General features: G+C 34.0%; 2 protein-coding genes across 10 annotated transcripts; one reads left to right on the top strand and one right to left on the bottom strand.

Moving 5' to 3' along the window:
* Positions 1 to 1,053: 1,053 nt before the first annotated feature.
* Positions 1,054 to 6,606, bottom strand: LOC108214940 (serine/arginine-rich splicing factor SR34A). Of its 3 annotated transcripts, none has more exons than XM_017387203.2 (13): positions 6,441 to 6,606; positions 6,000 to 6,124; positions 5,543 to 5,608; positions 5,366 to 5,440; positions 5,155 to 5,281; positions 4,958 to 5,004; positions 4,814 to 4,871; positions 3,602 to 3,651; positions 3,454 to 3,510; positions 2,415 to 2,500; positions 2,213 to 2,338; positions 2,088 to 2,124; positions 1,054 to 1,529 (listed from the first exon to the last, which is right to left on the bottom strand). In XM_017387203.2, the coding sequence occupies exons 2-13, from the start codon at positions 6,084 to 6,086 to the stop codon at positions 1,509 to 1,511; spliced, it is 837 nt and encodes a 278-aa protein (XP_017242692.1). In that variant the 5' UTR covers positions 6,087 to 6,124; positions 6,441 to 6,606; the 3' UTR covers positions 1,054 to 1,508. The 3 variants fall into 3 exon arrangements, 2 of the variants coding, with proteins under 2 accessions (XP_017242692.1, XP_063944979.1); XM_064088909.1 differs by lacking the exon at positions 6,441 to 6,606 and adding an exon at positions 6,224 to 6,338; XR_010289788.1 differs by having other exon boundaries at positions 1,231 to 1,529; positions 2,415 to 3,249.
* Positions 6,607 to 8,345: 1,739 nt separating this feature from the next.
* On the top strand, positions 8,346 to 24,440 carry LOC108215228 (uncharacterized). Of its 7 annotated transcripts, XM_017387630.2 has the most exons (20): positions 8,452 to 8,505; positions 12,708 to 12,788; positions 15,103 to 15,183; positions 15,839 to 15,963; positions 16,087 to 16,171; positions 16,351 to 16,453; positions 16,556 to 16,640; positions 16,928 to 17,011; positions 17,333 to 17,433; positions 17,547 to 17,619; positions 17,934 to 18,391; positions 19,720 to 19,801; positions 19,890 to 20,066; positions 20,170 to 20,223; positions 20,630 to 20,722; positions 20,806 to 20,871; positions 21,760 to 21,806; positions 22,138 to 22,833; positions 23,489 to 24,044; positions 24,146 to 24,440. In XM_017387630.2, the coding sequence occupies exons 4-19, from the start codon at positions 15,844 to 15,846 to the stop codon at positions 23,871 to 23,873; spliced, it is 2,709 nt and encodes a 902-aa protein (XP_017243119.1). In that variant the 5' UTR covers positions 8,452 to 8,505; positions 12,708 to 12,788; positions 15,103 to 15,183; positions 15,839 to 15,843; the 3' UTR covers positions 23,874 to 24,044; positions 24,146 to 24,440. The 7 variants fall into 7 exon arrangements, with proteins under 7 accessions (XP_063946539.1, XP_017243121.1, XP_063946540.1 ...); XM_017387632.2 differs by lacking the exon at positions 15,103 to 15,183 and having other exon boundaries at positions 8,348 to 8,505; XM_064090470.1 differs by lacking the exon at positions 12,708 to 12,788 and having other exon boundaries at positions 8,350 to 8,505.
* The last annotated feature ends 2,202 nt before the right edge of the window (positions 24,441 to 26,642 follow it).

Here is a 26,642-nt window from a genome sequence, read left to right as displayed (position 1 = left end):
TATTTTTTTAAAAATAAACAGAAATATGATAACCGTTGGATTATAATAAATTGATGGCTGAGATGTGGTCTCCGATACTCCAGTTTTTTTGTGGTCTACAAAGAACTTGTTATATTCATAAAAAATTTTGCGTTAAGCCGTTGAGCTTTTTTTTTTCTCCTACCAACACACGTATGTCGGAGACCCGTACCCATTTTTTTAAGTGATTGTACTCGGATATAAAAATTTCCTAGAGAAAAACATATAAACATGGATGTAGTAGCTTTTTTTCCTTGTTTTTCAAGTTCCGCTTATAAAGAGGTATATAATTACAAGGGTTTTTCTAGTGTGTGCCCATAGGCACATGCTAAGCGCGGAATTTGATATGTTTTGGAGATTTTGATTGGTGTGGTTGATATATTTGCAGGGGATCCACCGTTATTAAGTTATGAGAGCCAATCAAAATCTCTCAAACTTATCAAATTCCGCGCTTCGCATGTGCCCATGGACACACACTAGAAAAACCGTTATCATATATATTTATTGCTGCTTCAGTAGTTTGTTGATTGTCAGTTATATTATTCTATAAATAGTTACAGAATAAAGATGATATATAGCTCATTCTCATGACTTTTGTGCATCTTCAAATAGCAAATCAGAGTTGGCACTTAGCACACAATCACACACTACAAGTGAGGCAATTTCCAAACTGAATCTCGTTATGCAGCCAGGCCACTTTACACAAAGTTGGTGTTCAGTTAGATACTTGATCATTGAAACCTGCTTGTCATATCAACCTAGTGAGCCCCATTATACTCTCCTAATTCCGAGAACATTCTAGGTGATTGTTTGGTTAACATTCACATACTTAGGAAGTTTTTGGCCCAAACCCTATTCATTACAAATCAAGCCTCATGACAAATGATTCAACCCAGTCTCAAACAATCCGTGGAGAGAAATCCGAGATTTTGGCCCGAACCGGTATTCATCCGAAAAAACAAAAGCACTCCCAGGCCTTTACAAGAATAATAAACGCACTTTTTGGAACAAAAACACGTTTTAGAAGCTAAAGCAGAAACAAAACTTATAATCAGACAATCAGCATCTTCAAAGGTTCCTTAAATTTTTTTACACAACAAGCCTCTGCCTCAGGTGACACATTCCAAACATACTTTAGGAAGTAGGGTCATCCATCTTAGTCTACATAAAATAAAGGGTTACACATACAAGGTATATACCCTTGGTCAGGTCTTCAGCCTTAAAAACTAGAATTTTACTCCCAGGTTACACCCTGATCGAAAAAGTTCGAATAATGAAGCAATGCAGAGATGACCTCTAGACTCAAAGTTGGAATCCATACTAACGTAAATAGTTTACAACACATTAATGATAAAAAGGTTTAGCTTTCTAAAATTCATAATTCTCATCAAGAAATATAAAACTCTAAACACAAGGGTTCCTTCCAATAAGAATCCTATCAAACACTCCCTTTCAAGCATCACTGGACATTCGATTATCTGGCAAGAGTATCAAGCACTTCCTGATCGCACCTGAAATGGACCCATATCTCCAATGAGAACACATAATTTTAATATAAAAATATACAAATTCATTGTTTATTAGTGCAATAGTAATTCATATTTGATGCTAATCAATACTTTCAGATAGCCTAAATTCATTACTGTAAAACGTACGATTACCTAGCAGGAAAGGAATTTCATATAGGCCAGCACCCTATATCGACACACCAGGAAAAAGCACCAACACACCAAAAGTTCTTTATGTATTAAATTACAAATTAAAGACTAGAACATCTGGATTCATCCATCCATTATTTTTCTCCTCTAAGATATCCAAATTTTTAGATCTCTCACTTCAGCAGAAACTTTAGAGCAGGACAGAAGTGTGTAGTGAAGTACTATTAGGTTACAATAACATTTAAGGAGACGAAGTAAAACAAGATGAGAATGATATGCAGAAAGGGATCTTTACAAGAACTCCTAATGCTTGCACTACAACATTCAACCTCAATTAGAACTCATTATTTCTGATCGACTAGAGTGACTAGACTGAACACATGTATGTCAACCACTTAACAAAAGGTTCACCTGTTTTGGGGAAGCGGATAAGGATCTTGACCTAGGCCTGCATATATCATAATTAGAAACATAAAACTTAAAAAATTAAGATAATGGGGAAGGAGCAAAAACTTAATCATATAAGAGATTATGACCTGGATGATTTGACAGGAGATGCTGCCCTGGTAGATTTTACAGGAGATGCTGCCCTGGTCGATTTCACAGGAGATGCAGATCTAGACTTAGAAGGTGACCTCGAGACAGACCGGTCCACAGATTTGCTGCAGAATTAAACAGTTTAATTTTAGTTGAACAAGTATTCTGCAGGACGTATACAAAGTATTGACAGAGGCTTACCTCCTATCCCTTCTTAAGCTTCTACTCCTACTCCGGCTCCTACTTCGGCTTCTTGATCTTGATGGACTGCGGTCAAACTTGCTAACCTGAACTCGGAATACAATCAAATCAAAGGCTTTTAGATCAGAAACAATTCACACATTCTTGTTATGAGCCAAGGTATCAGCTTTAAACGGAAGTGTCCAAAAAAATGTAATATGTTAGAAATAATTTACTTTTCACGTCATTCAGTGGATTTCATTTAACTATCAAAAATTTAGTTATCTTTCTGATGTTATAATTAAATGTTCCAGGCTTCTACTTTGGAGTAACATGAAATTAAGTTGGGGCCTGTAATTGCAAGAATCAGTAGCAGACCCACATAAGTTGTTAAGCGAGTGAAAATTGCCCTTCTAATGTATGAAAATATTAAGTATCAGCCAAACTGCTGTTGTGTCTGCAGGAATTCAATGGTCTAATTGAAGAGCTGAAAACCAAAATATTAAATCTCGATTTATATTCTATTATATACTTCTCTACTTCTGTTTCCTTGGCAATGAGAGGTTAGAGGCATCGACTACACATGCCTATTCAAATATCTTAGTTTATGTACTTATCTTTTATCTATATATTAGTTTATTTTGAGGTTTTTTAAATTAATATATAGATAGCTACATAAATTAAGATATTCGACTAGGCATGCATTACATATGCACTATCCTATGTATATTTTCCGTAGGTGTGTCCCCCAGTATCCACGAGGCCAAAGCAAGAAAGCTTGGATGTAGAAACATCCTAATAGATCCTATCCTTTTAGGGTGCTGACTTTGATTTGGCCCATTAGCTGAGCACCATCCTGTAAATTTAGAAATTTGTTTGTCATATTTAACAAGCAACGATCAGAGGATTAAACCAACACAAAAGTACATGTGTAGATGCTATACACTTTTTTCATGAACTACAGAAATCTGCAATGAGTATGAGGCACTATTCAAAAATCTATTAATATATTAGGAAAGTATGAAATCACACTAGATACAAATACCGGAATGAGTATTACCCGGATATAGGTTTTTGTCCACGGATTTTTAAACTCGGTGTCATCAAGTTTCTTAATCTGAATTCATAAATGAAAATCATTATAGCTGGGGCTGGCCATGTTCATGGAAATAAACTATGCTTAAATATTAAAAAGATCAGCAACTTACAGCATATTTCATGTCTTCATAATTTGTGAAATCAACCAGACCAAAGGTGCCTGTATACAACAATACAATGATCATGAAAAGACTGAAAAGCAACAATGCGAAAGTCAAACTAGTATATTTGGAAATCTGAATATAGCTCTGCATACGTGTGTTAATTGTTGTATCTTAATCCCTGAACTACTGGGAAGTGGGAAGTGCCCGTTTAGAAAAATTATATCTCACAACTCATGAGTAAGATTTTGTATTACATAATAAAATAATCCAATCTATGATAAAGATAGAACTATAGAAACAAAAACCACCAGCACAAGAATGCCAAACAAAATGCACAAGTATACTGCTTCTAAATTGCTTAACAGGCGAAAGTGCAATATTTAACCAAGAGCATAACCAAAACAATTATAACACTCGATTAAGCTTATGTAAAACATATACAAGGATAAATATTGTAATCCTTAGTTCCCTCCATGCTATATAAACAAGCATAGTTCCAGTTTCTTGGTACTAAAGTTCCAAAATGACCCTTCTTTTACATTTTTAGCAGTCCAAGAGACGCGCCATGTAGCAGACAGAGCATATTTCCCATAGAAAGAGCTGTTTTAACAAGATTACAAAACATACAATATGACTTGTTTTCACTCTAAAACATGCTCAATATGACCCCCATTTAACCTTCACGCCACTCTAAGAAAACTTGCACTATTTAATCAAGCAAAAGGGATTAGTTTCTTTTGTAATCAACACAAAATTTAACATATTCAACCCTAACCTCCTATCTTTAGAATACAACTCATACATAGTCAGTCAGCAAGGGCAAACATATTACAAATATGGTCATCTAAAATGAAAACCCATAGTTTCCTATGACGAAAACTAAGATCGAAACAAAGATCTGGACATCAGATCCATAAAGCTCTACCCAGAACAACAGAATACTAATCAGCATGTGCTTGGCTTAATTCCTCTAATCACCTGCTTCAGAATTCCCAAAAATATATTCATGGTAAGGATGACTAGAAAATATAAAATTGATGTCAAGTGAACACAAGGCTCATGCGGCGCCAAATGTCAATACGATCTACTAATATCTGCTATCTTACACCTAGTAATCACTGTCCTCGATATTGAAAATATCAATAATCCAGGAAACTAACGAGAAAGATAGAATTTGACCACCCAAATAAAAGTACATTTTATTTAAACAATGAATACCCTCTCTGTCACGAGAAATTTCAGCGAAGGACACATCACCAGCTTTCCTCATGTGATCCTGAAAATAATTTAAAATTTGATTAACAATATCTACTAGGGGGATTCTAGCATCAACTCAAGTAACTTATCTTATTAACTTCTTACCTTCAAATCTTGCCATGAAGCCGAAGTTGGTAGTCCACGAACAATAACTGTGGCACATATAAGCACACGTGTTAAATTATCTACACATTCTAAAAAGTAAGGATGCCAACTGAAACATTTTGGCCTTGGAAATATATAAACAAACGAGCTAGACAGCGTTAAGTTATCCATAGACAATATTACAATAATATTCCTACCTCGGAACTCAGAGTAGCGTGAAATGGCAGGGCGACCCCTTCCACCCCCAAAACTACCACCACCACCACCATAACCACCACGGCGATCACCAGAAACTGACCCTCTACCACCATGTGCAAGTTCAACCTGCACCATTGGTTTTGAGTGTTATATAACTATTTATCACAGTGCCCTAATACGGAAGGTAGTTAACAGAGCTACGTAATGTACCCTCAATCTACAACCGTCAAAGTTGTAGCCATCTCGACCCCTAATTGCATCTTCAGCATCCCGGGGATCCTCAAACTACAAAGTTTAGTATATAGAAGTACAGAAAATAAATAGATTTTCTAAAAGAATATATTAACCGCACATTGAGATAATAAGTTGTATATTATATTTAGGTACCTCCACAAAACAAAAACAAGGAGGACGAGATGGAATCTTCAGTTCAATATCCAATATACGGCCATACTGCATGAGGAGAGATAATGATTAACTCAGCATGTAACTGTAGCAAACCACTGAATGCGATGATAATGATTATACGAATATCACAAGACTGACATGTTTCACCAAAAACTAAATGTTACGAGAAGTCTTGGCTTCTTAGAACCTCTAAATAACTAGCAAAAAAAAAATTATAAGAATGGGCATTCTATGTAGTAATCACTTAAATTAAATTGATGCTTACCACATCAAGTTTAGCAACAAAGACTACAATTTCAGATAAACATACAGTATAACTTAAGCATTTCGTGTCTACCACCTCAAATTTAGCAACAAAGACTACAATTACACATCATAAGACAATACATCTTACAAAATGCAAACACAACCCATCTCAGAACCACCGAAAACAAACCTTGTAAAACAGGTCCTCAACTTCAGACTCCCTTATGTCCAAAGGAAGATTTCCAACATAAATCGTGCGAGAGAATCGGCTACTCATCGTTATTCAACTCAAATTAGCACAAAAACCTCCTCAACCTGCAAACACACAAACCCTAAAAATTAAATCAAAGCTTAAACCAATAACCAACATTACTTCGACTACCATAAATAATCATAACAAACAAACAAAAATACCCCCAAAAACCAAGAAAATTCTAGATTCAGATCTTTCGTGCAAAGATAATAAATTGCATTCATATACACTTAACATAAACACATATATACAAAACAAGAACTGTTGAATTAGCTAATCTGCAAGTCTAGAGGATGACATTGATAATTATACATACATGGGTTTGTGTGTATTAAAAAACAAGAAAGTGGAGATGGAGACTGAGACAGAGAAACATACGATTTAATGGGCCAGACCCAAATTGAATCTGCGAAAAAGGGTTGCAATTGATTTGGGTAGTCGCAGAGAAATGGGGATGGGGTATTTGTAATTGAGGGCTTGGATAGAGGTTTTAGGGTTTTGCTCGTGAGCGCTCCCTTTCAATTTTATTATTGATTTTAAGTGTGTTTTACATAGGCCTCGGTTTTTTTTACGTTATGAAATTGAAATTCTTTTTCTTTGTTTGAAATTGAAATTTTTTCCCCATTAGACCGTTATTCGTTTGTATCATCTCCCTTTGCCGAATATTGATTATATTAATCTTCTTGGTTTAAATAGTAGTTTAAAATAATTTGAACTCCCTTAAAAAAAAGATAATTTGAACTCATCCATCTATATAAATTTCAATCTAAATACATGCTCAAATGTAACAATTTTTAATATTTGAGTGAAAACTACAATTGAATACGCACATTTTGAAACTCACGTTCTTTCACAAAACAATCCATTTAATATGTCCGATGAAAAATAAATAAAAATGAATTGTCGTTTAACGAAATGTCCATATGAATGTAAATAATACATAAGTTGAATAAAACTGAATATCTAAATAAATAAGCATGATAAATATCAAAGAAACATAACAAATGCATTCTCAGCTAAAACAATCACACTGTTTAAAATATTCTTAACACTTATACACAATAATCACATTTACTTTAAAAAAATAAACCAATAACTCTCATAACTCTGACGACACGCGTATACAATTTAATTAGAAGAGTTTTCATAACACAAAAGAAATATTATCAAAATGACTAAAACATACAAATAATAGTCATGATTATACGTGTCCAATAACTCCAACTACACGCTATACTATTTATTTACACCAAATAGGAGATGTCTACACAATATTCACCTCGTTTTGACTAAGGTCTTGCTAAATCTCTCAAACCATACATATGTTATAAGTAATATATAAATACAGTACTCAAATTTCTCATAAAAAGTGAGCATTATTTATGCTAAAATTTATAACTCAAAAAAAATAAATAAAAATTTACGCCCGAAAATTTTAACTTGGCAAGTCCTGAAAATTTAAAAACTATTCTTAAAAACAAATTTAAATTAAGAAAATATAAAACACGGAACACATAAATAACTACGACACCTTTCCAAAATGGTAAATTTTTTTTTTTTAAGAAAATAAGTATGAGTTTGAGATCTCAATTCGCATTAACTAGACTCATTAATCACTAATCACACATTTTTTTTGAATTTTTTTTTAACGTAGGAACCCGCAATCGTTACCTTTTCGGGTGCGCCTTGGGTAAACCCACGAGCTGACATAATAAAAGACTTTTTTCTTTTTTTCTTTTTCTTTTAAAGAAAAATAGATTTTCATTGATACCAAAGATCGAAAATACAATGTCCGATGGAATAGAATTTCTTTCATCCACAAAAGTATACTATCTAATCCAAGAGTAAATAAATACTCCGGACGTTTAGAAGGTATGGTCTCTATTGTGTGAAAAAAAAACTCACCAATTGGACCTTGTTAAAACCCCGCAAGAGGAAACCCTATGGGAAATAACTTAGGGGGAAAAAGAGTACCCACAAAACAAAATACAAGAAAAACTCATATCATCTGAAATATTCCTAACCAGATGTAATAAAAAGTATACTATTTATTATTTTAAAAATATATAATATATATTTGATATATAATTTTGTATAAAAAATTACGTTTATATAAAATTAACATCATTTTAACGTGTATAAGTTTTTTTTTAAATAGTCAAGAAACAAGTTTGAATTAATATAAATATTTTAATTAAATCTATCAAAAAATTTATAAATTAATCGGCCTAGACATTCAAAAACACCCGTTAAAAAGTTACAAAATAAAAGGATCGGGAGGGCCTAATCCCAAACCACCGAAACTTTAAAACGCAGCCTGAAGGGAACGGAGCGGCATTCACAGACACCTCGAAACCCGTGCTTGAATGCCTGCTGATTTAAGTTGAATTCGAGCCTTGTTTTCCGGCGAGGGCATCGGAAGAGGAGTTGCGTGTAATTAAAGGTACTTTCTTTTCTCCGCTCAACTCAGTTTCTCACTAGTGCGTATTGCTTATTTTGCATAATCAACCAATATGAATGACATAGATATTAGCCCTGTTAACTATTTTCTTCAATTGCTAATTACACAATTGCTTAATTACGGTATAGTGGGTTGGAACACCATCGATTCGTCAATCAACTCGGTTAATTTGTAGGTTTTGTAGCCATACAGGCCTTCGATATCAAGTTATCAACGGCTAGAAACGCATTACAGTAGTTATTCTGGTAACAGGTAACAGATGCTCCACACTCCGAAATTAACAGGAAAACTAATATTGGCATGTACTCCCGGGAACGGGAACGGGAACGGGCTCTTATCAGAATTTTTCTGTAGAAGTACAAATGAAAAGCGTAGAATCTTGAGAGTAGATCATGATTAGGGGTGTGCATGGTGCGGTTTGGTGCGGTTCCGAACATTAACCGTTACCAAACCGTTGAATGCGGTTCGGTTCGGTTAATTATCATTAACCGTAACCACACCAATTAAATCGGTTTTTCGGTTGCGGTTAACCATTAGTCGGTTGCGGTTTTTTTTTCGGTTTTTCTACTATGATTTGTTACTTTTGTCCATAATAAATTTCTAAACAAAATAGAAAAGTTTCATGTACATGTACAATGTATACTATGTTCGGTCACTCTTATTTCCATATATGAGGATATAGAAAATATTACATACTTTAATCTAAAATAAAAAACTTTAATACATAATAAAGACTAAAAAATAAATATTTTGACAAGAAATTAGATGATGCTAAGTCAATAAATTACCCAAAATAAACTAATCATGAAATTCAGATAAAAAGTCTTCAAAAAGTACATAAATAAAAAAAGTTGGGTAATTGAATAAGTTTCATAATAACATCTAATCAGCAGATTAACACCACAAATATTTCAGCTCTACTGCAATTATCCTATTCTTCGATCAAGCTCTCCTCCAAGTACTTAGGTGCCCTTCCCAACTCATCTACAATTTAAACAAAAAATTATAAGCACAATAAATCAATAATTATATTAATGTGAAATGTAAATTTTTATTTTTATATTTGATATTCGTGTGTGTTTGTTTATAAAAAGAATTAAAAATCAGAAAAAAATATATTATATAATGAAATTGCATGCAACAACCATTATTTTATATAATTAAAAGACTCATTCTATAACATAAATTAATATAAAACTAATAGTAACTAAAAATTTAAGATACCTTTTTCAATTTCTTCAAGCTGCTTTCTAATCCCATCAAGAGCAAAAGGTTGTGAAGTCTCCAGATCAATTTGCTTTGAATTCTTTGACCTGATCCAATCCTGTGTACAAATTAAAGCTTCAGCAGTCTTTGGAGTGAGTGAACTTCTAAATGGGTCGATCACCCTCCCCCCAGTGCTAAATGCAGACTCTGAAGCCACCGTAGAAATAGGCATGCCCAACACATTCTTAGCTACCTGAGAGAGAATTGGAAATTTTACAGAACTCATTTTCCACCACTGCAAAATATTAAAGTCATCACCTAAATTTCTCTCAATAGCATCTGACATATAAATATCAACTTCAGATTTGTTAGTCATGCTATCTTCTGACTCCAAGTGCTTTTGAAAATTCGCTATCAAATCAACATCATCCTCCTCATCTTCCTCGTCATCAATGGACATGGGTGCAATATTTGAATTTATCACAGAATATTTTTTCGATGTGTTACCACTTGTCTGGCCCTCCTGAAGTCTAGCATAATCTTTGTAAAATGCATCCAGGGTGCTCTTCACCTTTTCTTTCATTAGAATCTGCTTCTCTTTTTCATCAGGATATATCTGTGAAAAACAATAGTCAATGTACTGCATCTTCCTGCGGGGATCGAGGAGGACTGCCACATAGAAGAGAAAGTTTATGTTGTCAATATTATCCCAGTACTTGTCGTATTTTGCTTTCATGCGCTTTGCCATTTCTAAATATCTTGCATGCTCACTAAAACACATATTTCCAATTTTCACATGCATTTTCACAAGCTCATCAAAGAACAGGTTTGAGGTAACATACTTGGACCCTGAAATTTTCTCTGTCACCCTGTAAAATAGCTTCAAAAATTTCAGAAAATTCCGAGCTATCTCAAAATCATTTTCTGATGGAGGTCCTCCAACTACTTCTTTTCTCTTCTTCTTCTTCTTAGCTTTGGTCCTTGTGTTTGTTGTGACATCTTCTTCATCTCCAATAAGAAAGTAATTAAAATAAGATAAGTCATCTTCTTCAAGTCTTTTGAATGCCTTTTCATACTTTACTGCTGCCTCCAACATCAAGTACGTGGAGTTCCATCTCGTCTCGACATCAAGAGACACATTTTTATCACATTTTATGCCTTCCTTTCTAATACATTCCTCAAATTTCTCAGAACGAGATGGAGACGACCTAACATATCTTACAGCTTTTCTAACTCGCACAATCGAATCATGTTCTTCTTCCAGCCCGTCTTTCACAACTAAATTAATTATATGGGCACAACATCTTAAATGCATAAAATTGCAATCTAGGATCGCATTCGCCCCCTTATACTTTTTCTTTAAGAATCTGATTGCACCATCATTAGAAGCTGCATTATCGACCGTCACTGTGAATATTTTGTCAACACCCCACTTTTCTAAGCATGCATGTACCAACTTTCCAATTGTTTCCCCCTTATGATTTGCAATTCGACAAAAGTTCAAGATTTTTTTTACTAGATTCCAATCTTCATCTACCCAATGTGCTGTGAGGCACATATAGTTTATGTTTTGGACAGAAGTCCAGGTATCAGTAGTTAAGGACACTCTTTGACCCTTCAATAGTATCTTGAGTGCTTTAGCTTCTTTTACGTAAATACTTAAACAATCTCTTGCCACTGTCCAACGACTCGGAAGTTTAACTCTTGGATTTATTTCACACACATATTCAACAAAACCTTCATCATCAACAATACTAAAAGGTCTATTATCTTTGATACACATCCTAGCAAGTGCCTCTCTACTCCTCTCTTGACTAAAACTATAAGCCTGTAGTGTACGTTCACATTCATTTCCCGCCTGATTCTTAGGTGCAAATGTTGCCTCCAATGTTTTCTGCTTCTTGTTGCTAGTTTTAGATTTAAAAACAGGAGAAGTCCTACAGTGATTAGTAAGGTGATTACCTAAAGCACTCGTCCCATTTCTTCTAACATGACACTTGATTATCTTTTTACAGTAAGGACATTTTCCTTCAGTCATGTTCTCTACATAGGTAAAATGATCCCAAACAAATGACTTTCTTTTCGAAGTTTCATTTTTAGCATCAGCAGTTTCGTGTACCTGGGGTGTATCATGTTTTTGGTTGACTTGAGATGTACCATGCTCCTGTTGTCTCTCTGTTTGAGTCGGAGGAAGTTTTTCTCTAAGAACTCCAGGTGAAGAAAGTGGATCATTAAACTCCATCTGCAATAAAAAAAATTAGCAATATAAGTAATCTATGACTATGAGTAAAGAAATAAACTTACAAATGAACTTAGATATTTTATAAGAACCTGGTGTTTGAATCTGATTAAGACCAAGAAAAATAAAGAAGGATTCACCGGAGCATTATATGAATTGAAAGGAGTGAGAAATTGAAAAACCAAGAGTCTGTTTTAATATTATTGACTTGCTGTATAGTTATTTGTAGAGACTGGAGGAGAGCAAAGCAAAGTTGACGCTTGAGTTTACGTCTCGGCTAGTGTGCAAACTGCGTAGTCTCTGGAAGAAGCTAGCAGGTTTCGATAAAAATAAGATACAAAGTATCAATATTACTGAGGTGATTTATTATTATTTATTAATATATATATATATATATATATTTATTTATTTATTTATATATTTCGGTTCGGTTAATTTCGGTGCGGTTTTAATATAAAACCGAAAATAAAACCGCACCATTATTTTCGGTTATTTTATTTCGGTTTTTTTCGGTTTTATTTTCGGTTTGGTTTTTTTCGGTATGGTTTTTCGGTTTTTTCGGTTTTTTTTTTCGGTTTCGGTTTTTTCTGCTCGCCCCTAATCATGATTATTAGCGCCTAGGCGGTTATTGTGCAGTTGAATTAAATAATCTTAAATATGTATCAGCTATCCAATTATAAAAAGAGCCACGTAAGCGGTTTAACTTCATTGAATTCCATTTATGTATTTATCTCTACAGAGACTTTGTACCTGCCCATTTGGAGTCTAATTTACATATCAAAGATCTATAAACAGGAGCAGGCTTTCCTCTGGGGCAGAGGTAAAGATCCCCATATTTTAAAATGGACCAAATACAAAGTTTAAGTCGTTGGCTCTCATCTGGTGATCATATCTGTAGTCATTGTTTTTGATTAGCTTTAGTCACTCAATTACCCTTCTGATATGCAGTATTATAGTACATAAGGCTTTATTTTGGTAAGCACAGGACATAGTGTAATATCCGGGGATTTCGCGAATTGTATATCGAATATTATATGCAAATGTGCCATTTTATGTGAAATTAGAAAATAAATAAATATTATATAATATTCCAGTTGGATGAGGTGGTATATGATTTATGAATTTGAGTCAACGGTCAAGGAACCGAAAAGTGATTATTTATGAGGATTTAAACGAGAAATGAGTGGGTTATTAATTTCATGGAAAATATATGAGTACATGATTTTGTGACCCGTATGTGTTGATACGGTTAAGTGGATAAAGTGAATTTATGACCGATAAAGGATATCGGATTTTACGCAAATGACGGAAATAGAAAAGTGTGAATAAATATATTTTGATACATTAATTAAATGAAAGTATGAGATTTGATTGTGGATGTATGACTACGTGCTATATGACTTGTACGGGTTGAAATATGTGATTGATGTGGCTTTAGATAATTTTAAATATTTTATCATGTGAAAATATGAGTATATGAGCTTACATATCTTTGTAAAATATTTGAGATGTGATAAAATCATGGAATTTGCTTTATTATCTCTAGAATATTATTAAAGATATTTTAAGAATGATCGTTGAATTTATTTCAGTGATTTACTATTTTAAAATGATTTTATAATCATAATTTTGATTATCGAGCATTATCTTGTAAAATTCATATAAAATAATCTATGTGCTCAAAAATTATTTTAAAAATATGGGGAGAGAGGTAATTTCATATTCTATATTTTAAAAATATAGTTCGAGTTGTTCAGAGCAATTTCATAGAAGTTTTATAATTTACAAGCTCGTTTTTCAGGAATTTTGCAGTAAAAGGGTATTGGTTTTAATTGTATGATTACTAAATTGTCCCCGGCTATATCCTCTAAACCACCAGCCCAGTTCTTTCTTATTTAGTGTCGAGTTCTCTCGAACTCTCTTCATCTCTCTCGGCTCTTCTCTCTCTCTGGTACTCTCTCCCTCCTCACTCCCTCTTCCTTTTTCGTGTCCGATTCTCGAATTGAGACCGGATTTTTGTCTTGAATCACTTCCTAAACTATATAGTTGTGGGTATTGCTTGGTTTATTAGAACCCACTTCGGGTTTAGTTCGATTTTTGTGTTCTTGAATTTGATTCATGGAAAAATCTTGATAAGATGATAACTTTGTATGCATATTGGATTTTGTAAATTTTTAAAACAGATTTATGAGTTGGGCTTGATTAATATTGATTTGTTTTGATGATTGGGTTTAAGATTATGCATACAAGTATGAAGGTATGCTTTTAGAATGGTACTTTGAGAGTGTAAGTAGCGGATTAATGATTTAGAACGTTATAAATTTGTAGACTGCTGCTGGGCTGTTTTTGTAGCATAATTTTGGGTTAATTGAATCGACTTTTGTGCCTAATATTTCTGTGATAAGGTGTTCCTTGATGTCTATATCAAGTACGAAAAAGAATTTCGATGTTTCATTATATGAGCTAAAAGATATAGCCATTTAAGTGACATATGTGCGAAATTTTGTTGTGCTGTTGTGATGCATCTGTTGGAGTCATTTTCTGGATAAATTATGATATGCATGAGCAGTAGTTTCTGGTCATATTATATGATAATTGGAGTCTAGTTTACTCTCCAAAAAGAATCATTGCATTTAGATTAATGAGTTGGGAGTTATGATTATTTTAGTGAGGTATGTGCAATAAGCAAAACTGCTCCAATTTTTGATTTTATAAATTATAGTTAAATTACTTTGACTTTGATTTTTAAGCCAAAACAAACTTTGTAGCTACTTGGGGAGTTCAGGAAACTCTCCTCAAAATTTCAAGTGAAAATCATATATTTCTGATTTATTAAAAATGTTTGAATGTCGGTAGCGCAACTTTGTGAAAATTCTGTTTTAAGGTCACAAAGAGAGTTTTCTTCACAAATTCAAATATATGAGTTGAGTTGTGATTTATTAGAGTATAAATGTGTATTACTGGTTATTGGTCAGTAGTTGTTAATTTGTTTGATTTAAAATTTGATTGGTTGGTTGTTGGTATTGTGCAGTTGGATTAAATAATCTTAAATATGTATCAGCTATCGAATTATAAAAAAGGCCACGTAAGCGGTTTAACTTCATTGAATTCCATTTATGTATTTATCTCCACAGAGACTTTGTACCTGCCCATTTGGATTCTAATTTACATATCAAAGATCTATAAACAGGAGCAGGCTTTCCTCTGGGTCAGAGGTAAAGATCCCCATATTTGAAAATGGACCAAATACAAAGTTTAAGTCGTTGGCTCTCATCTGGTGATCATATCTGTAATCACTGTTTTTGATTAGCTTTAGTCACTCAATTACCCTTCTGATATGCAGTATTATAGTACATAAGGCTTTATTTTGGTAAGCACAGGACATAGGGGAAAAAAGAGCCCAAAAAACAGTGGTAGAATTACCTTAATGTCCCCATAAAACATAGAATAGCGGAAGTACCACCCTCTACAATTTCATCTCCATTTTATCACACAACACTGATAAATATTCCATTAACCGGCCTCGTAATTAACCCACTTTCCGGCAGGTAATTCCCCAACTCCTCGTTTCATCTACTCTGTGGTTTAGATTTTTCACTTATGGTTGCGCATTAACTGTTTGATGCAAGTCCCAAAGAATATATAGTTTTTTTTAATGTGATTATTAAATGCTTAAATTGTCTTTAAAAAGATTCGAACCCTCGACATTTCGTTTCATAAAAGGAGCGAGAGAGTTACCATTAGACCGAGAGGGCATTGGTTTATTTTTTGGTGCTTTGTTGTATGGTAACATGCTATTTCCAGAACTTCCTGCAAATAGAATCAGTTTTTTTTATTGTAGTCATTGTTTTGTTTACTGACCCATTGCAGCAAGAATGGCGGCGTTGCGCTTTCAAGCTGCTTCACTAGTGGCTTCACCTTGTTATCCGAATGCTGTTGCTTGGTCTGAAGAGAACTTGGTTGCAGTTGCTTGCGGGCATGTTGTGACTATTTTGGTAATGCTGGACTCACTCGCATTACGATTATGAGTTTATAAGGTTATTATGTGGTTGCTTGTTTATGTTTTTTTGGGTTTCTTTTGATACTCGTCATTTGTTGGTTTTACTTGTATATATTAGACTCCAAACATGCCTTTTGGACCTCGAGGCCTTATTACAGTACCACCAAGCCAACCTTTTCAAATTGGAGTAATAGACAAGGAAGGTATTTGTTCATTATGGCAACGTACTCATTAGGACAGAATCTCTACCAATGGAATAACCACTGGTATATTAGGAGAGTTGTTGGGATCTCTTGGTTGATGAGTTATGTTTAAGATCATGTAACCTGATTTATTGTTTGGTTTGCCTTGATTAGCTTCTTTTTTTTTTCCGTTTGCTTAGATTTGCTCAGTGGTTGCATGCAACCCATTAGTTTTCATAGAGATACCAGTCCTTGTGTTCGGTCTATCTCCTGGTCTCCCACTGGATTAGCGCCAAACTCAGGGTAAATTTTATCCAGCTTACCTTGTTTTGGTTTACATTTTGTTAGGTGTTGTAATGTGATTATATTTGAAAATGTAAGTTGCGTGTGTGTTACTTGGTGCAGATGCTTGCTTGCTGTTTGTACCACTGAAGGACGAGTGAAGCTTTACCGTTTTCCTTTCTATGACTTCTCCGCCGAGTGGGTTGAGGTATGTCCTCGTTTAGCTCTGAGTGGAAGCGTAGTAGAGTCTTAATATCTTAATATCTGTAGTTGACCTTTACCAAAAGTAAATAATCTTGAATGATTTAATTTGTACTCGAGTCACAAGGACATCGATTTCTTAAAACATTTATAGATAATATACTCTCTCTCTCTCTCTCTCTCTCTCTCTCTCTCTCTCTCTATCTCTCTCATTACACACACACACACACACACACATATGATTGTACCAGTAATCGTCTTGTAATGAAGTTTCAGTTTGTCATCATAACATAGATCTTGGATATTTCTGAGAAGCTGTACAAGTATTTACTGGATGTCAATTTCTGGGAGTCGGATGTTTACTCGGAGCTTTTTAATGTAAGTCAAGTAATTGAATAGTTCTAGTAGACCTGTTCTAGCAGTTTAACATAACCTGATAACTTTTCTTTATGTAACATGGACTCTGTACCTTGTTGTGAAGTAAGTTCACGTGTGCATGTATCAAACATATGATTTGTAGATAACTAAGCACACTTGAAAAGCACTTGTCAAATGTTTTTTGAAGTAGAAATGTAAATAGCGCATGAAGCGTTGTATGATTTATTATTTCTTTACTGTTTTATTGGTTCTGGTTATCCTTCATCTGTTATATTCTCTGTATCAGAACCCCCAAAAATAAAATATCTTTTTCTGTTTTAGGAGAGAGCAAGTGAACTCGGGAAAGATCATGATGTTGATACTTCGACCCCTGTGATGAGAAAAAACCCTAAACGAAAAAGGCGTAATGACATAGCAGTGAGGTACAGTGCTCGACTATGCCATATTTACTAGTATTGCACAGATTGTTTGATTTAATCAAGATAATAAACTCTAAACTCATAAGTTTATTCTGTTCTTCTGTGCTTGATGGTAGTGATTCTGCAAATGATATTACTGAAGTCTCAAGTTTTCCATGCTCGCTTGCAATTGAAGGTTCATCTATAGAGGTTGGTGTCTTTTAGTATATGAAGTTACAATGTTGTAACATGATATCATATATAGTCATTGCACTCTTCATTGTTGGGTTCATGGTAATTATAACACACACACACACACACACACACACACACACACACACATACATACACACATACATACATAAATATATATATATATATATATATATATATATATATATATATATATATATATATATATATATATATATATATATATATATATATATATAACACTATTAACTCAGTTAAACTTCACAGTTAGTAGTCATAGTTGTCTCTAAATCCTTTTGCTTGTTTTCCAGGCTCTTAAAGCCCCTGATGACAAGCTGAAAAGTAGGTCTCTTCAAATTGTTTGCATGCCTAAATCTAAAACAAAGAGTAAGAAAAGAGTGCCAGAAACGCATAACGTCGCCTTAATATCAGCTGATAAATATGCTTCACGCAGCTCAATGCTAGCTTCAGTTGTTGTTTCCTGGTCACCACTTTTACAAACATCCGAGTATAGATTATCGTCACCAGATGATTCGTGTGACTGTTGTTCGATACTTGCAATTGGAGGAAAATCGGGCATGATTTCGTTCTGGAAAATCAATAAACCACAACACTATTCTATTATAAACAACACATATACCAATGATGTACAGCTCGTTGGAATTCTCCATGCACATATGTCTTGGGTCACTACAATGAATTGGGCAGTGTCTGTTTCTGATGCTTCTAATCATCAGCTTCTCTTAGCTACAGGAAGTTCGGATGGGAGGTGAGTAGTTTGATGCTTACACATAGACTTAATTTTTGTACCCCTTTGTATCTAGAGCTTTGACATAATAGTGCCTTGTACACCACCTAGTGCTATGAAACACACAAAATTGAAAAAACCGCAAGAGATTCTTAGCACGGGGTATAAAGGATAGGTGCTCCAATTGTGAAGCGCGATTACTCACACGTTTTTTTTCCCAAAATTGAAATAATCTATATTTGTACTTATATGATATTGAGAATGTTTGTTCTAATGGTAAACAATAAAATAGTACTTAAAATAGTTTCAAACATAAATTACAGTCTCAAACATGTGGGAATATTATATAGCAGTATTAAACTATCAATCTATAATATTTAGTAAGTCAAAGGCTTCTAAATTGTTTAGCTCAATTTCATTCTTTTAAATTCTTTCTCTTCTTTGTAATGGGTACTTAGTAAAGATAAGTAAGTTATTTTTAACTTGGGGGTATTTCAGTTTTTGTGTTTCTTAGTGCGATTTTTGGCGAGTAATACTCGAGCCAAGCATGATTTTATGCCAAGTTTATAATCACACTAATACGCAGCTCGTAAAGCGTGATTAATCACGCCATTTCTCACGACTTAAACAACACATGTTATCTACTACAGTTGTCTGTTCAATTGCAACTTGGATGTGATTACACTGAAAATGGACAGAATGAGGTTTTACTTTATACTTATTGTTATTTATTGTGAGTAGATTTTTAAAATATTTTTTGGCATGTATTTGTTCTACCTTAATTATAACTAAATAAAAAGTGGCTAAACTCTAAAGTAACTGTTATACAAAATGTTGCTAAAAGTAGCTTCAGTCAACTTATTTTGAATGATAATTCAATAGGTAACAGAAGATACTAAATATTCTCTTGCTATTGATCTGATTATTGATATAGATGTATGCATCTAAATCAAAACAGTAATAACCCATTGCTTTGTCTATAATGCTAGAGAAGTTGCCGAACTCCGAAGATCATCTAAAAATTCCAGTTTTAAGGTTACACGTATATGCAAATCTTCTTGTGCTCAAACTTATGGTATTTATAGTTGTATGTAAAATTAATGACAAGATATCTCATATCTTCAAACTTTCAAGGTATATTAAATTTTATTAGACGCTGCAACTTCTACGAATATCAAATAGGCAATACAAGCAACATATACTTATATTTTGCTTTGTGTTGTTTTGGTTTTTTGTTATTGTATTTGTCTGTTACTAGAGGGGGACAACATGCAGTTGATTTGATCACTTGAATATAGAAATATTTGATTCAAAAAAGTTTGCTACTAATATTACTCTTTCATTTACAGTGTCAAGATTTGGCACTGTTATAGTGCGGAATTGCTGAAGCCATCCAAAACTAGTTCTGCCTCCTTCTCCCTATTTCACGAGGTCACCCTTTTGAACTCTTAGTTTTTTACTCCAAGCTTTTGAATGAATATATATTTATGTTGATGTGGATCAGTCTATCTCTATGCAGCTCATATCCGTGGATTCTGTTCCAGTTTCTACACTTTCTCTTACTGTGCCCATAGCCTCTGCGGAAAAAATTCTTCTAGCGGTTGGCAAAGGTTCTGGAGCTTTAGAAGTGTGGAAATGTGACATATCTACCAGAAAATTTCATAAAGTTGGTTCTGATGATTTACATGGGCATGTTGTAAGTTTCCTTCTATTCCTATCAAATATGATTATAAGTAAAAATATATGTAAATATATTATCATGATAAATTTTAAGTTTTCTATTTCCAATTACTTTTCAGGTAACAGGAATCGCATGGGCATTCGATGGAAACTGTTTGTACAGCTGCAACCAGGTATTTAGGCTCATTGTGCTCGTATGTGGCTAACGGCCAGCTTATGCAATTTGTGATGGTCATGTTTCTCTTATATGTATCCTGTTCACGATTTTCTCTTCTAACCTTTTTCCTATTCTTGTGTCTTTTCCGTATTTTTGACCCAAAGCAATTTTGAGGTTTCTAAGATTCTGTTTTCTTAGGTACATGGTACCCCCCCATAATGTTTGCACTTATCAATTCGTGGATTTAGTTATAATGTAGTATGTTTAATAGTAGAACTGTGTCGGACTTGACTCATTAATGCTTTCCAGTACTGACCATATAGCCCCCCCTCCCCCCACCCAGTTTGATGGCCAAGTAACTGGAATATTTTCTTCCTGATGATAAAAGTATGTACTCCTAACTACTAAATGTGTTATTTAAGGATGATTCTTTTCACTGCTGGACTCTAAATGGAGATTCCTTATGCAAAGTAACTTTACCTTCAAATACTCCTGGTGTGGAGAGCTCTACTGATGTATGATGTGATCCTCTACAGTTCTTAACACTCCAGATACACATATTATTCAGCATCTAAAGTTTTCCAGGGATCCTTTGCAGGTCCCAAATGCATTCGATTCATGTTTTGGTCTAGCATTATCCCCTGGAAATCTGGTAGTTGCTGTGGTACGTAATGTTGTCCCTGTTTTGTTTCATGTATTGCTATCAGTAAGCACATTAACAGTATATATTTAACATATTAATATACTACATTTAACATATTAATATACTATATTTAACATATTAATATATTTAACATTATTCCCTGGAAATCTGGTAGTTGCTGTGGTACGTAATGTTATCCCTGCCTAGTATGTATTGCAAACAGGAAGTCATGCTAGTTATCAAGATTATAATTAGGAACTGATTTTTCTGCTGCTATGTATGCTTGTATAGTATTTAGTATATATATAAGCCTTGGTACATCCCTAGTTTTTACACGAATGTGCACATAACATTAACATTTAAGAACATGCAAGATAGTCCTTAAACTATTTAAACCTTAAGTGTTGCTGTTGAGGTGTGTTCAATTGTGTATTGCGACACCAATAGGGTTCCAAGTTCCAACTGTTCACAAAATTTAACGCAGTGTACAGTCTAAAACTCCTTGAGTAGGGGTTGCATCCGCCCACATCTTGCATGTCTCAGCAATAAAGCCTCGACTGTCCAGCAGACTAGCAGAGATGGAATCCAACTATGTATCGTAATTGTGTTATTTATCGTAGGTCTGTAACTTAAAAGAATAGCAATGGATTTAGGGACAAATTTTCAAGAAAGTATATCTTTAATGTGCAAAGTTTGTTTGTTTTTGAGGAACAAGGAGTTACAGTGTGAAGTTTTTTGCACACGGAGGTGTAAATCATCGACTTAAGTAGAGACGCCGCGTCTCTACTGCTTGAACTTTTGCTTTTTGAGGGAAAACAGTAGAAGTTCTTTGTAAATTTGACTCGCACTATAGGTTGATTATTGCTACCATTATCGGTTGGAAATTAACAAGTTTATTGTCGATTACAGGCTCGTCGTTTTGATGCAGGTCTATTAGATCCAATGTACCAGTTAAGGTAAAGATTTTCATCTATTCAATATAACTCACAAAAAGTTTACATAGTTTCGACTTGCTCGCACATTTGCTACTATATTCTGTATATCTGCATATACAATATAGAATACATGCATGCATTGTCACTTGGTCAAAAATGATACATTAGGACAACTATTTAACGTCATATAAATATGTCACACATAAAAGTAGTCCAAGGAGATATAGCTGAAATAGATTAGTTGAAGGCGGAAAGGCTTTTCTGGACATGTAGAGCTCAAATTTATAATAGTAAAATTGTTGACAGGGCCTCTTTGCAGCTCTCTCTAAAAGATATTTGTGATCATTGTCAGGTCTCAGAAAGCAGCTGTCGAGTTCTTTTGGACCGGTGGTCAACAACTTGATAAGTTACTAAAAAAATGTTCAGACTTCGACGGTGAAGCTTTTTCTGGGTTTTCTACGAGAGAATTGATAAATTGGGATTTTAACATAATGTGCTCCCTCAGTCAACATGAACATTTGAACAAGCCTGTGGTTATTTGGGATGTGGTGGCAGCATTGTTGGCATTCAAGCAATTTGCTCCTATATATGTAGATCACATACTAGCCAAGTGGCTAAGGTCTTATGTGGGATCCAACTTGGAAAATGCTCCTCTTCAAAAAGTCGTCTCTAAATACCTCTCTAATATTACCACCCGTCGGCTGCACTTTTTGAACATCATCATTAGGCGTGTAATACTTGCAGATATGAAGGCAGATAAAGTCAATGAAGAAAATCAGAGCTTTGTAGCTGAACCTGGAAAGGGACAAATGGGTTTGTGGTTGAAGCTTCTAAAGAGCAGTGAAAAAGAACTCCGGGAAAGGCTCATTTATTGCAGTTTCTCCATCGTTATTAACTTAGTGTCTCAATCATCAGAAAATGTTAGTAAACTTGGATACTGGCAGCCTGCTGGATTGGCACAAATGGAGAACTGGGTTAATTCTCAACAGGCCCATATCAGGAATTCCCTTAAAGTACTTAAATCGGAATTTAAGAAGATTAAAAAGAGGTACTCAAATATTTTAGATATGCTTCTTAACTGTTCCTTTACCCTGGTCCCTTGAAGGTATATGTGCAATACCTCGTGGCAAACTTTATTAATATGCAGTATGTATTCATTTTGGATTCTCTTAATTTGTTGCCAATTGGTAATAGGGTTTGTTTGTTCAGGGTATTGCATAATCTTATGTGCACTTTCTATGAAAAAATAGTATCGGGGGTCATTGAATTCCATCTTGCGAGTCATACAGCAAGATTATGGGAAGTGTAGACACTAAGTCACTAACATAGCCCTAGTAGATTAAATAATGGTGATAGGTCTTTTCTGTGTTGTGCAGACCCTACTTGGTCTTGTTTGTGCAAGATCATAAATTTAATTTTGTTCTTCTTGTGTAAATTAGAATGTTTATGGAAGATATCACATTCTTTTTTAACAGCTTAATAATTTGTGAGAATAATTACAGTGTGACACTGACATTTGTGCACTTGTTTGTGGTAAATGGCAACTTGAATTTTCCTCAATTCATGCTCAAGTGGGTTGTGAACTGGGATTTGTGCATTTGTTTAAGCGTTTGACTGGGCCTTGCTGCTTATATTAAATTATAACAATGATGTAAATGTTTGTGGTTTTGCATGGCTAGTAATATGAAATTTTCTTTTGACAGCAAGCTTTGCTCAGTCGGTAAATATACAGCGAAGGAGCAATGCAGCTACTGTTCAGCACCTGTTCCATTTGAATCTGCAGAAGCTTCTTTCTGTCAAGGTACAGAATGCGAGAATGGAGTTGTACAGAAACACAAACTGACACGCTGTGCTGCCTCTATGATCGTTAATGATATCACTCCAACATGGTTTTGTGTGTGCTGTAACAGACGGTCTTCAAAATTTGCACCAAGGGCACTATTTTCAATGCTCCAATATCCTAGTGACCTTAGTAAAGACCCAAAAATTACAACCCTCCGACCATCATCGACACCCATGTGTGTATTTTGTGGTATACTACTACAGAGATTACAACCGGAATTTCTTCTAGCAGCTTCACCTGTATAAACTATAAACATGTTAGAACGGTATTTATTTTTGTTGTATATTAATACAAGTTAATATATATAGTATATGGTAAGTAGGTTCTGAAGTTCCAGAGTTGAGCATTCTTTCATTCTTTGCCTTCACCAATGTGTTTGCTGGAAGTCAACTAATGTAAGGTCATGGTACCCACAGGTTAGTGTTTTTTTTTTTTTGCTAATATTTCTGAAAACAACCCACATTGCACAACATATATATCATAAATGTATGTATAATATATTTATGGTGTTCTGCAGGCATCCAAGGACAAGGTACAGCCAGAAGAATTAATACTTGTGGTCACACATTATTCAAGTGTCCCGGAGGAAGATGTAAACATTAAATCTCAAGATATTCATCTTTTTATCATCTGCTCCCATGTTAGATGAATAAAATGAAACTGACTTTTTTTGGTTTGATTGAAATACGTATTGTTACTGTGTTCGTATATCCGAAGTCTGTACCGTTTGCTTTTAATTCGATACATGCTTAAACAGCTACCACACAAGTTTAATTGTTGTGCTTGGATGGTGCACGACACCTTTACTAGAATGTTTGTGTGGAAATGTCAAATACCTGTCACTCACTTAAATTATGAAACTTCATCTCTGCTTTATCAGTCGATTGTTATGTTGATGTGTACAAATATCAGATTTATATTGTACTGTAATGTCAAAAGAAAGTATTATAGAAGATGATATAGGTAAAGATTTTACATATGTGAAGGCTTGCTTTTTAATTTTGGTGATTTGTGTATATAATGACCTGTAATTTGTACGGTTGTAAGTTGTAACCGGTGATTTGCAATATTGGCTTGGGACCGATGATTTGATGATTTGTACCACCGAAACTCGTGATTTGTATTTTTGACTTTACAGTTTTCGGTCTGGGTCCTTGCCATATGTATGATGTATCATACTATCAACAGTTTTTTTTCCTTGCTGGATGACATTAATCTTTAGCGGAAAAATTATCCATTCTAGGATTTTTACCATCCATCGATTTTTTTCATGCTGAATTTATGCTGCTTATAATGGATTGGCGTGTCATTACCGATATAACAATATAAATATATTGTCTACTTTGCATTTTCTTGACAAATTGTGAATTGTGTGCAGTATGTGTCCAATGGATTGGGGACCTATACAGCCATTGCTGCAGGGGATGAAGGTAATGAAAGAATTGTTGTTACCAAAAAGCTGAACAATTATTGAGCATTTTGTAGTACTCAATAGAATAGAATCTGTGTACGTATGAAGCAACAATACTTGTCTAGTAAAGGGAGAAGCAACATTATTATGATCTAGGGTCACAAGAAGATTGACCCACTTGGGATGAATTAAAAACTTGCCACAGTTCTCCATCAATAAAGGCCGTCTTTGCATCCATTTTCAAGTGTATATAATTCCAGAATCAGTTTCCTTTCCGTGGTCCATCCGACCTAGCTACCTATCTAAGAGTCTAACCGAGAATCGTTATTATTTTTGATACCATCGTAGAAATCAGAATGAATCGGTCGAATTACCGATTCAAAATTTATAAGAGATATTTTGGATAAATCAGGAATTTTTAGTCAAATCGGAGTGTAATCGATAAATCGGTGTTTTTTCAAAAGACTAATCGGAAAATTTTAAAATATTGTGTCGATACTTGATACATCGAAAAATAAATGAATAAGAATATATCGTTATTTTCTGTTAGGCTTAATAATCAGCAACTTGTTCAGGACAGTCTAATACGGCGCACAACGAAACAAGATTTTTTCGGAAAACTGATATGAATCCATTTATCAACATTTCGAATTCTGTATCTATTACATTTTCAATCAACGGTGGAGATGTGTACAATGGGTCAATAATGGTAGCTAGGGGGTGAACTCTAGTATTTCTTGATCATAGCTTTCCATTCCTGTAAAATCAAACTAGCTTACCTCTTTCATTGTTGAATAGATATCAACAAAGTCATCAATTTTATTGTTTCGTGACTGCACCATAATGACGCCACCCGATTAGTTGAAATGTATCAGAAAATTGTTCGAATAGATGATGCGATTGAAATCAGAAATAAATTGGATAATGTCGAAGTTTAATTGGACGACAAGATATTATTATTTATTTGATAATTTTTTTTAATGGGATATACAAAAATATTTACTGATATAAGTGGTTTTTTTATTTTACATTTTTGTAAAATACATCACTTTTTCCCGGACAGTATATAAAAATTATTCAGGTTGTTATAAATAATTATAATGCTAAAAAAGGAGGCGTGCTGGGTGCTAAAAGCCTAAAATGATAGTAACATTACAACTTTTAAAAGGGGAAGGTACCGAAGTGCAGTTCCAACTTCCAACCATTGTCAACTAAAAGGCACTGTATTACGTGGCGAAAAAAAAAAAGACACTGTATTATTACTGCTATTATCCTCGTATACAATATTAGCATATAATAATTGTTTAATTTTTTTCTCCGCATACTTTTAAGAGTTTTGATCATATATTTATAAATATTATATTGATTAATTTTTGTGAATTAAAATATATTATTAATATTTTTATTCACAAAAAAATTAAAAAATAATATTTTTAAGTTGGCGTCAAATCTCCTAAAAGTACTTATAAATATGATTATTATATTTAATTTATACGAATGCAACATGATTCGTACAATGTATTCGCTGGAACTGTTGTATTCCTCAAGTTTCTCTTCCATGAGTTTCACATTTTCTTTTTAATATAACATAAGTACTGTAAAA

Source organism: Daucus carota, chromosome 3, assembly GCF_001625215.2.
Source record: "Daucus carota subsp. sativus chromosome 3, DH1 v3.0, whole genome shotgun sequence".
NCBI classification, from domain to species: domain Eukaryota; kingdom Viridiplantae; phylum Streptophyta; class Magnoliopsida; order Apiales; family Apiaceae; genus Daucus; species Daucus carota.
This window is presented reverse-complemented; position numbering and strand designations above follow the sequence as displayed.

What these genes read in the sequence shown, in the direction of transcription:
- LOC108214940 (XM_017387203.2), bottom strand. Translation starts at nt 6,086, where the DNA reads ATGAGTAGCCGATTCTCTCGCACGATTTATGTTGGAAATCTTCCTTTG. An exon ending in AGCTTAAGAAGGGATAGGAG is followed by an intron (nt 2,339 to 2,414) that starts GTAAGCCTCTGT and finishes TTAATTCTGCAG; the next exon opens with CAAATCTGTGGACCGGTCTG. An exon ending in TCTCCTGTCAAATCATCCAG is followed by an intron (nt 2,125 to 2,212) that starts GTCATAATCTCT and finishes TGATATATGCAG; the next exon opens with GCCTAGGTCAAGATCCTTAT.
- LOC108215228 (XM_064090469.1), top strand. Translation starts at nt 15,844, where the DNA reads ATGGCGGCGTTGCGCTTTCAAGCTGCTTCACTAGTGGCTTCACCTTGT. An exon ending in CGTAATGACATAGCAGTGAG is followed by an intron (nt 17,434 to 17,546) that starts GTACAGTGCTCG and finishes GCTTGATGGTAG; the next exon opens with TGATTCTGCAAATGATATTA. An exon ending in ATGATTTACATGGGCATGTT is followed by an intron (nt 20,067 to 20,169) that starts GTAAGTTTCCTT and finishes ATTACTTTTCAG; the next exon opens with GTAACAGGAATCGCATGGGC.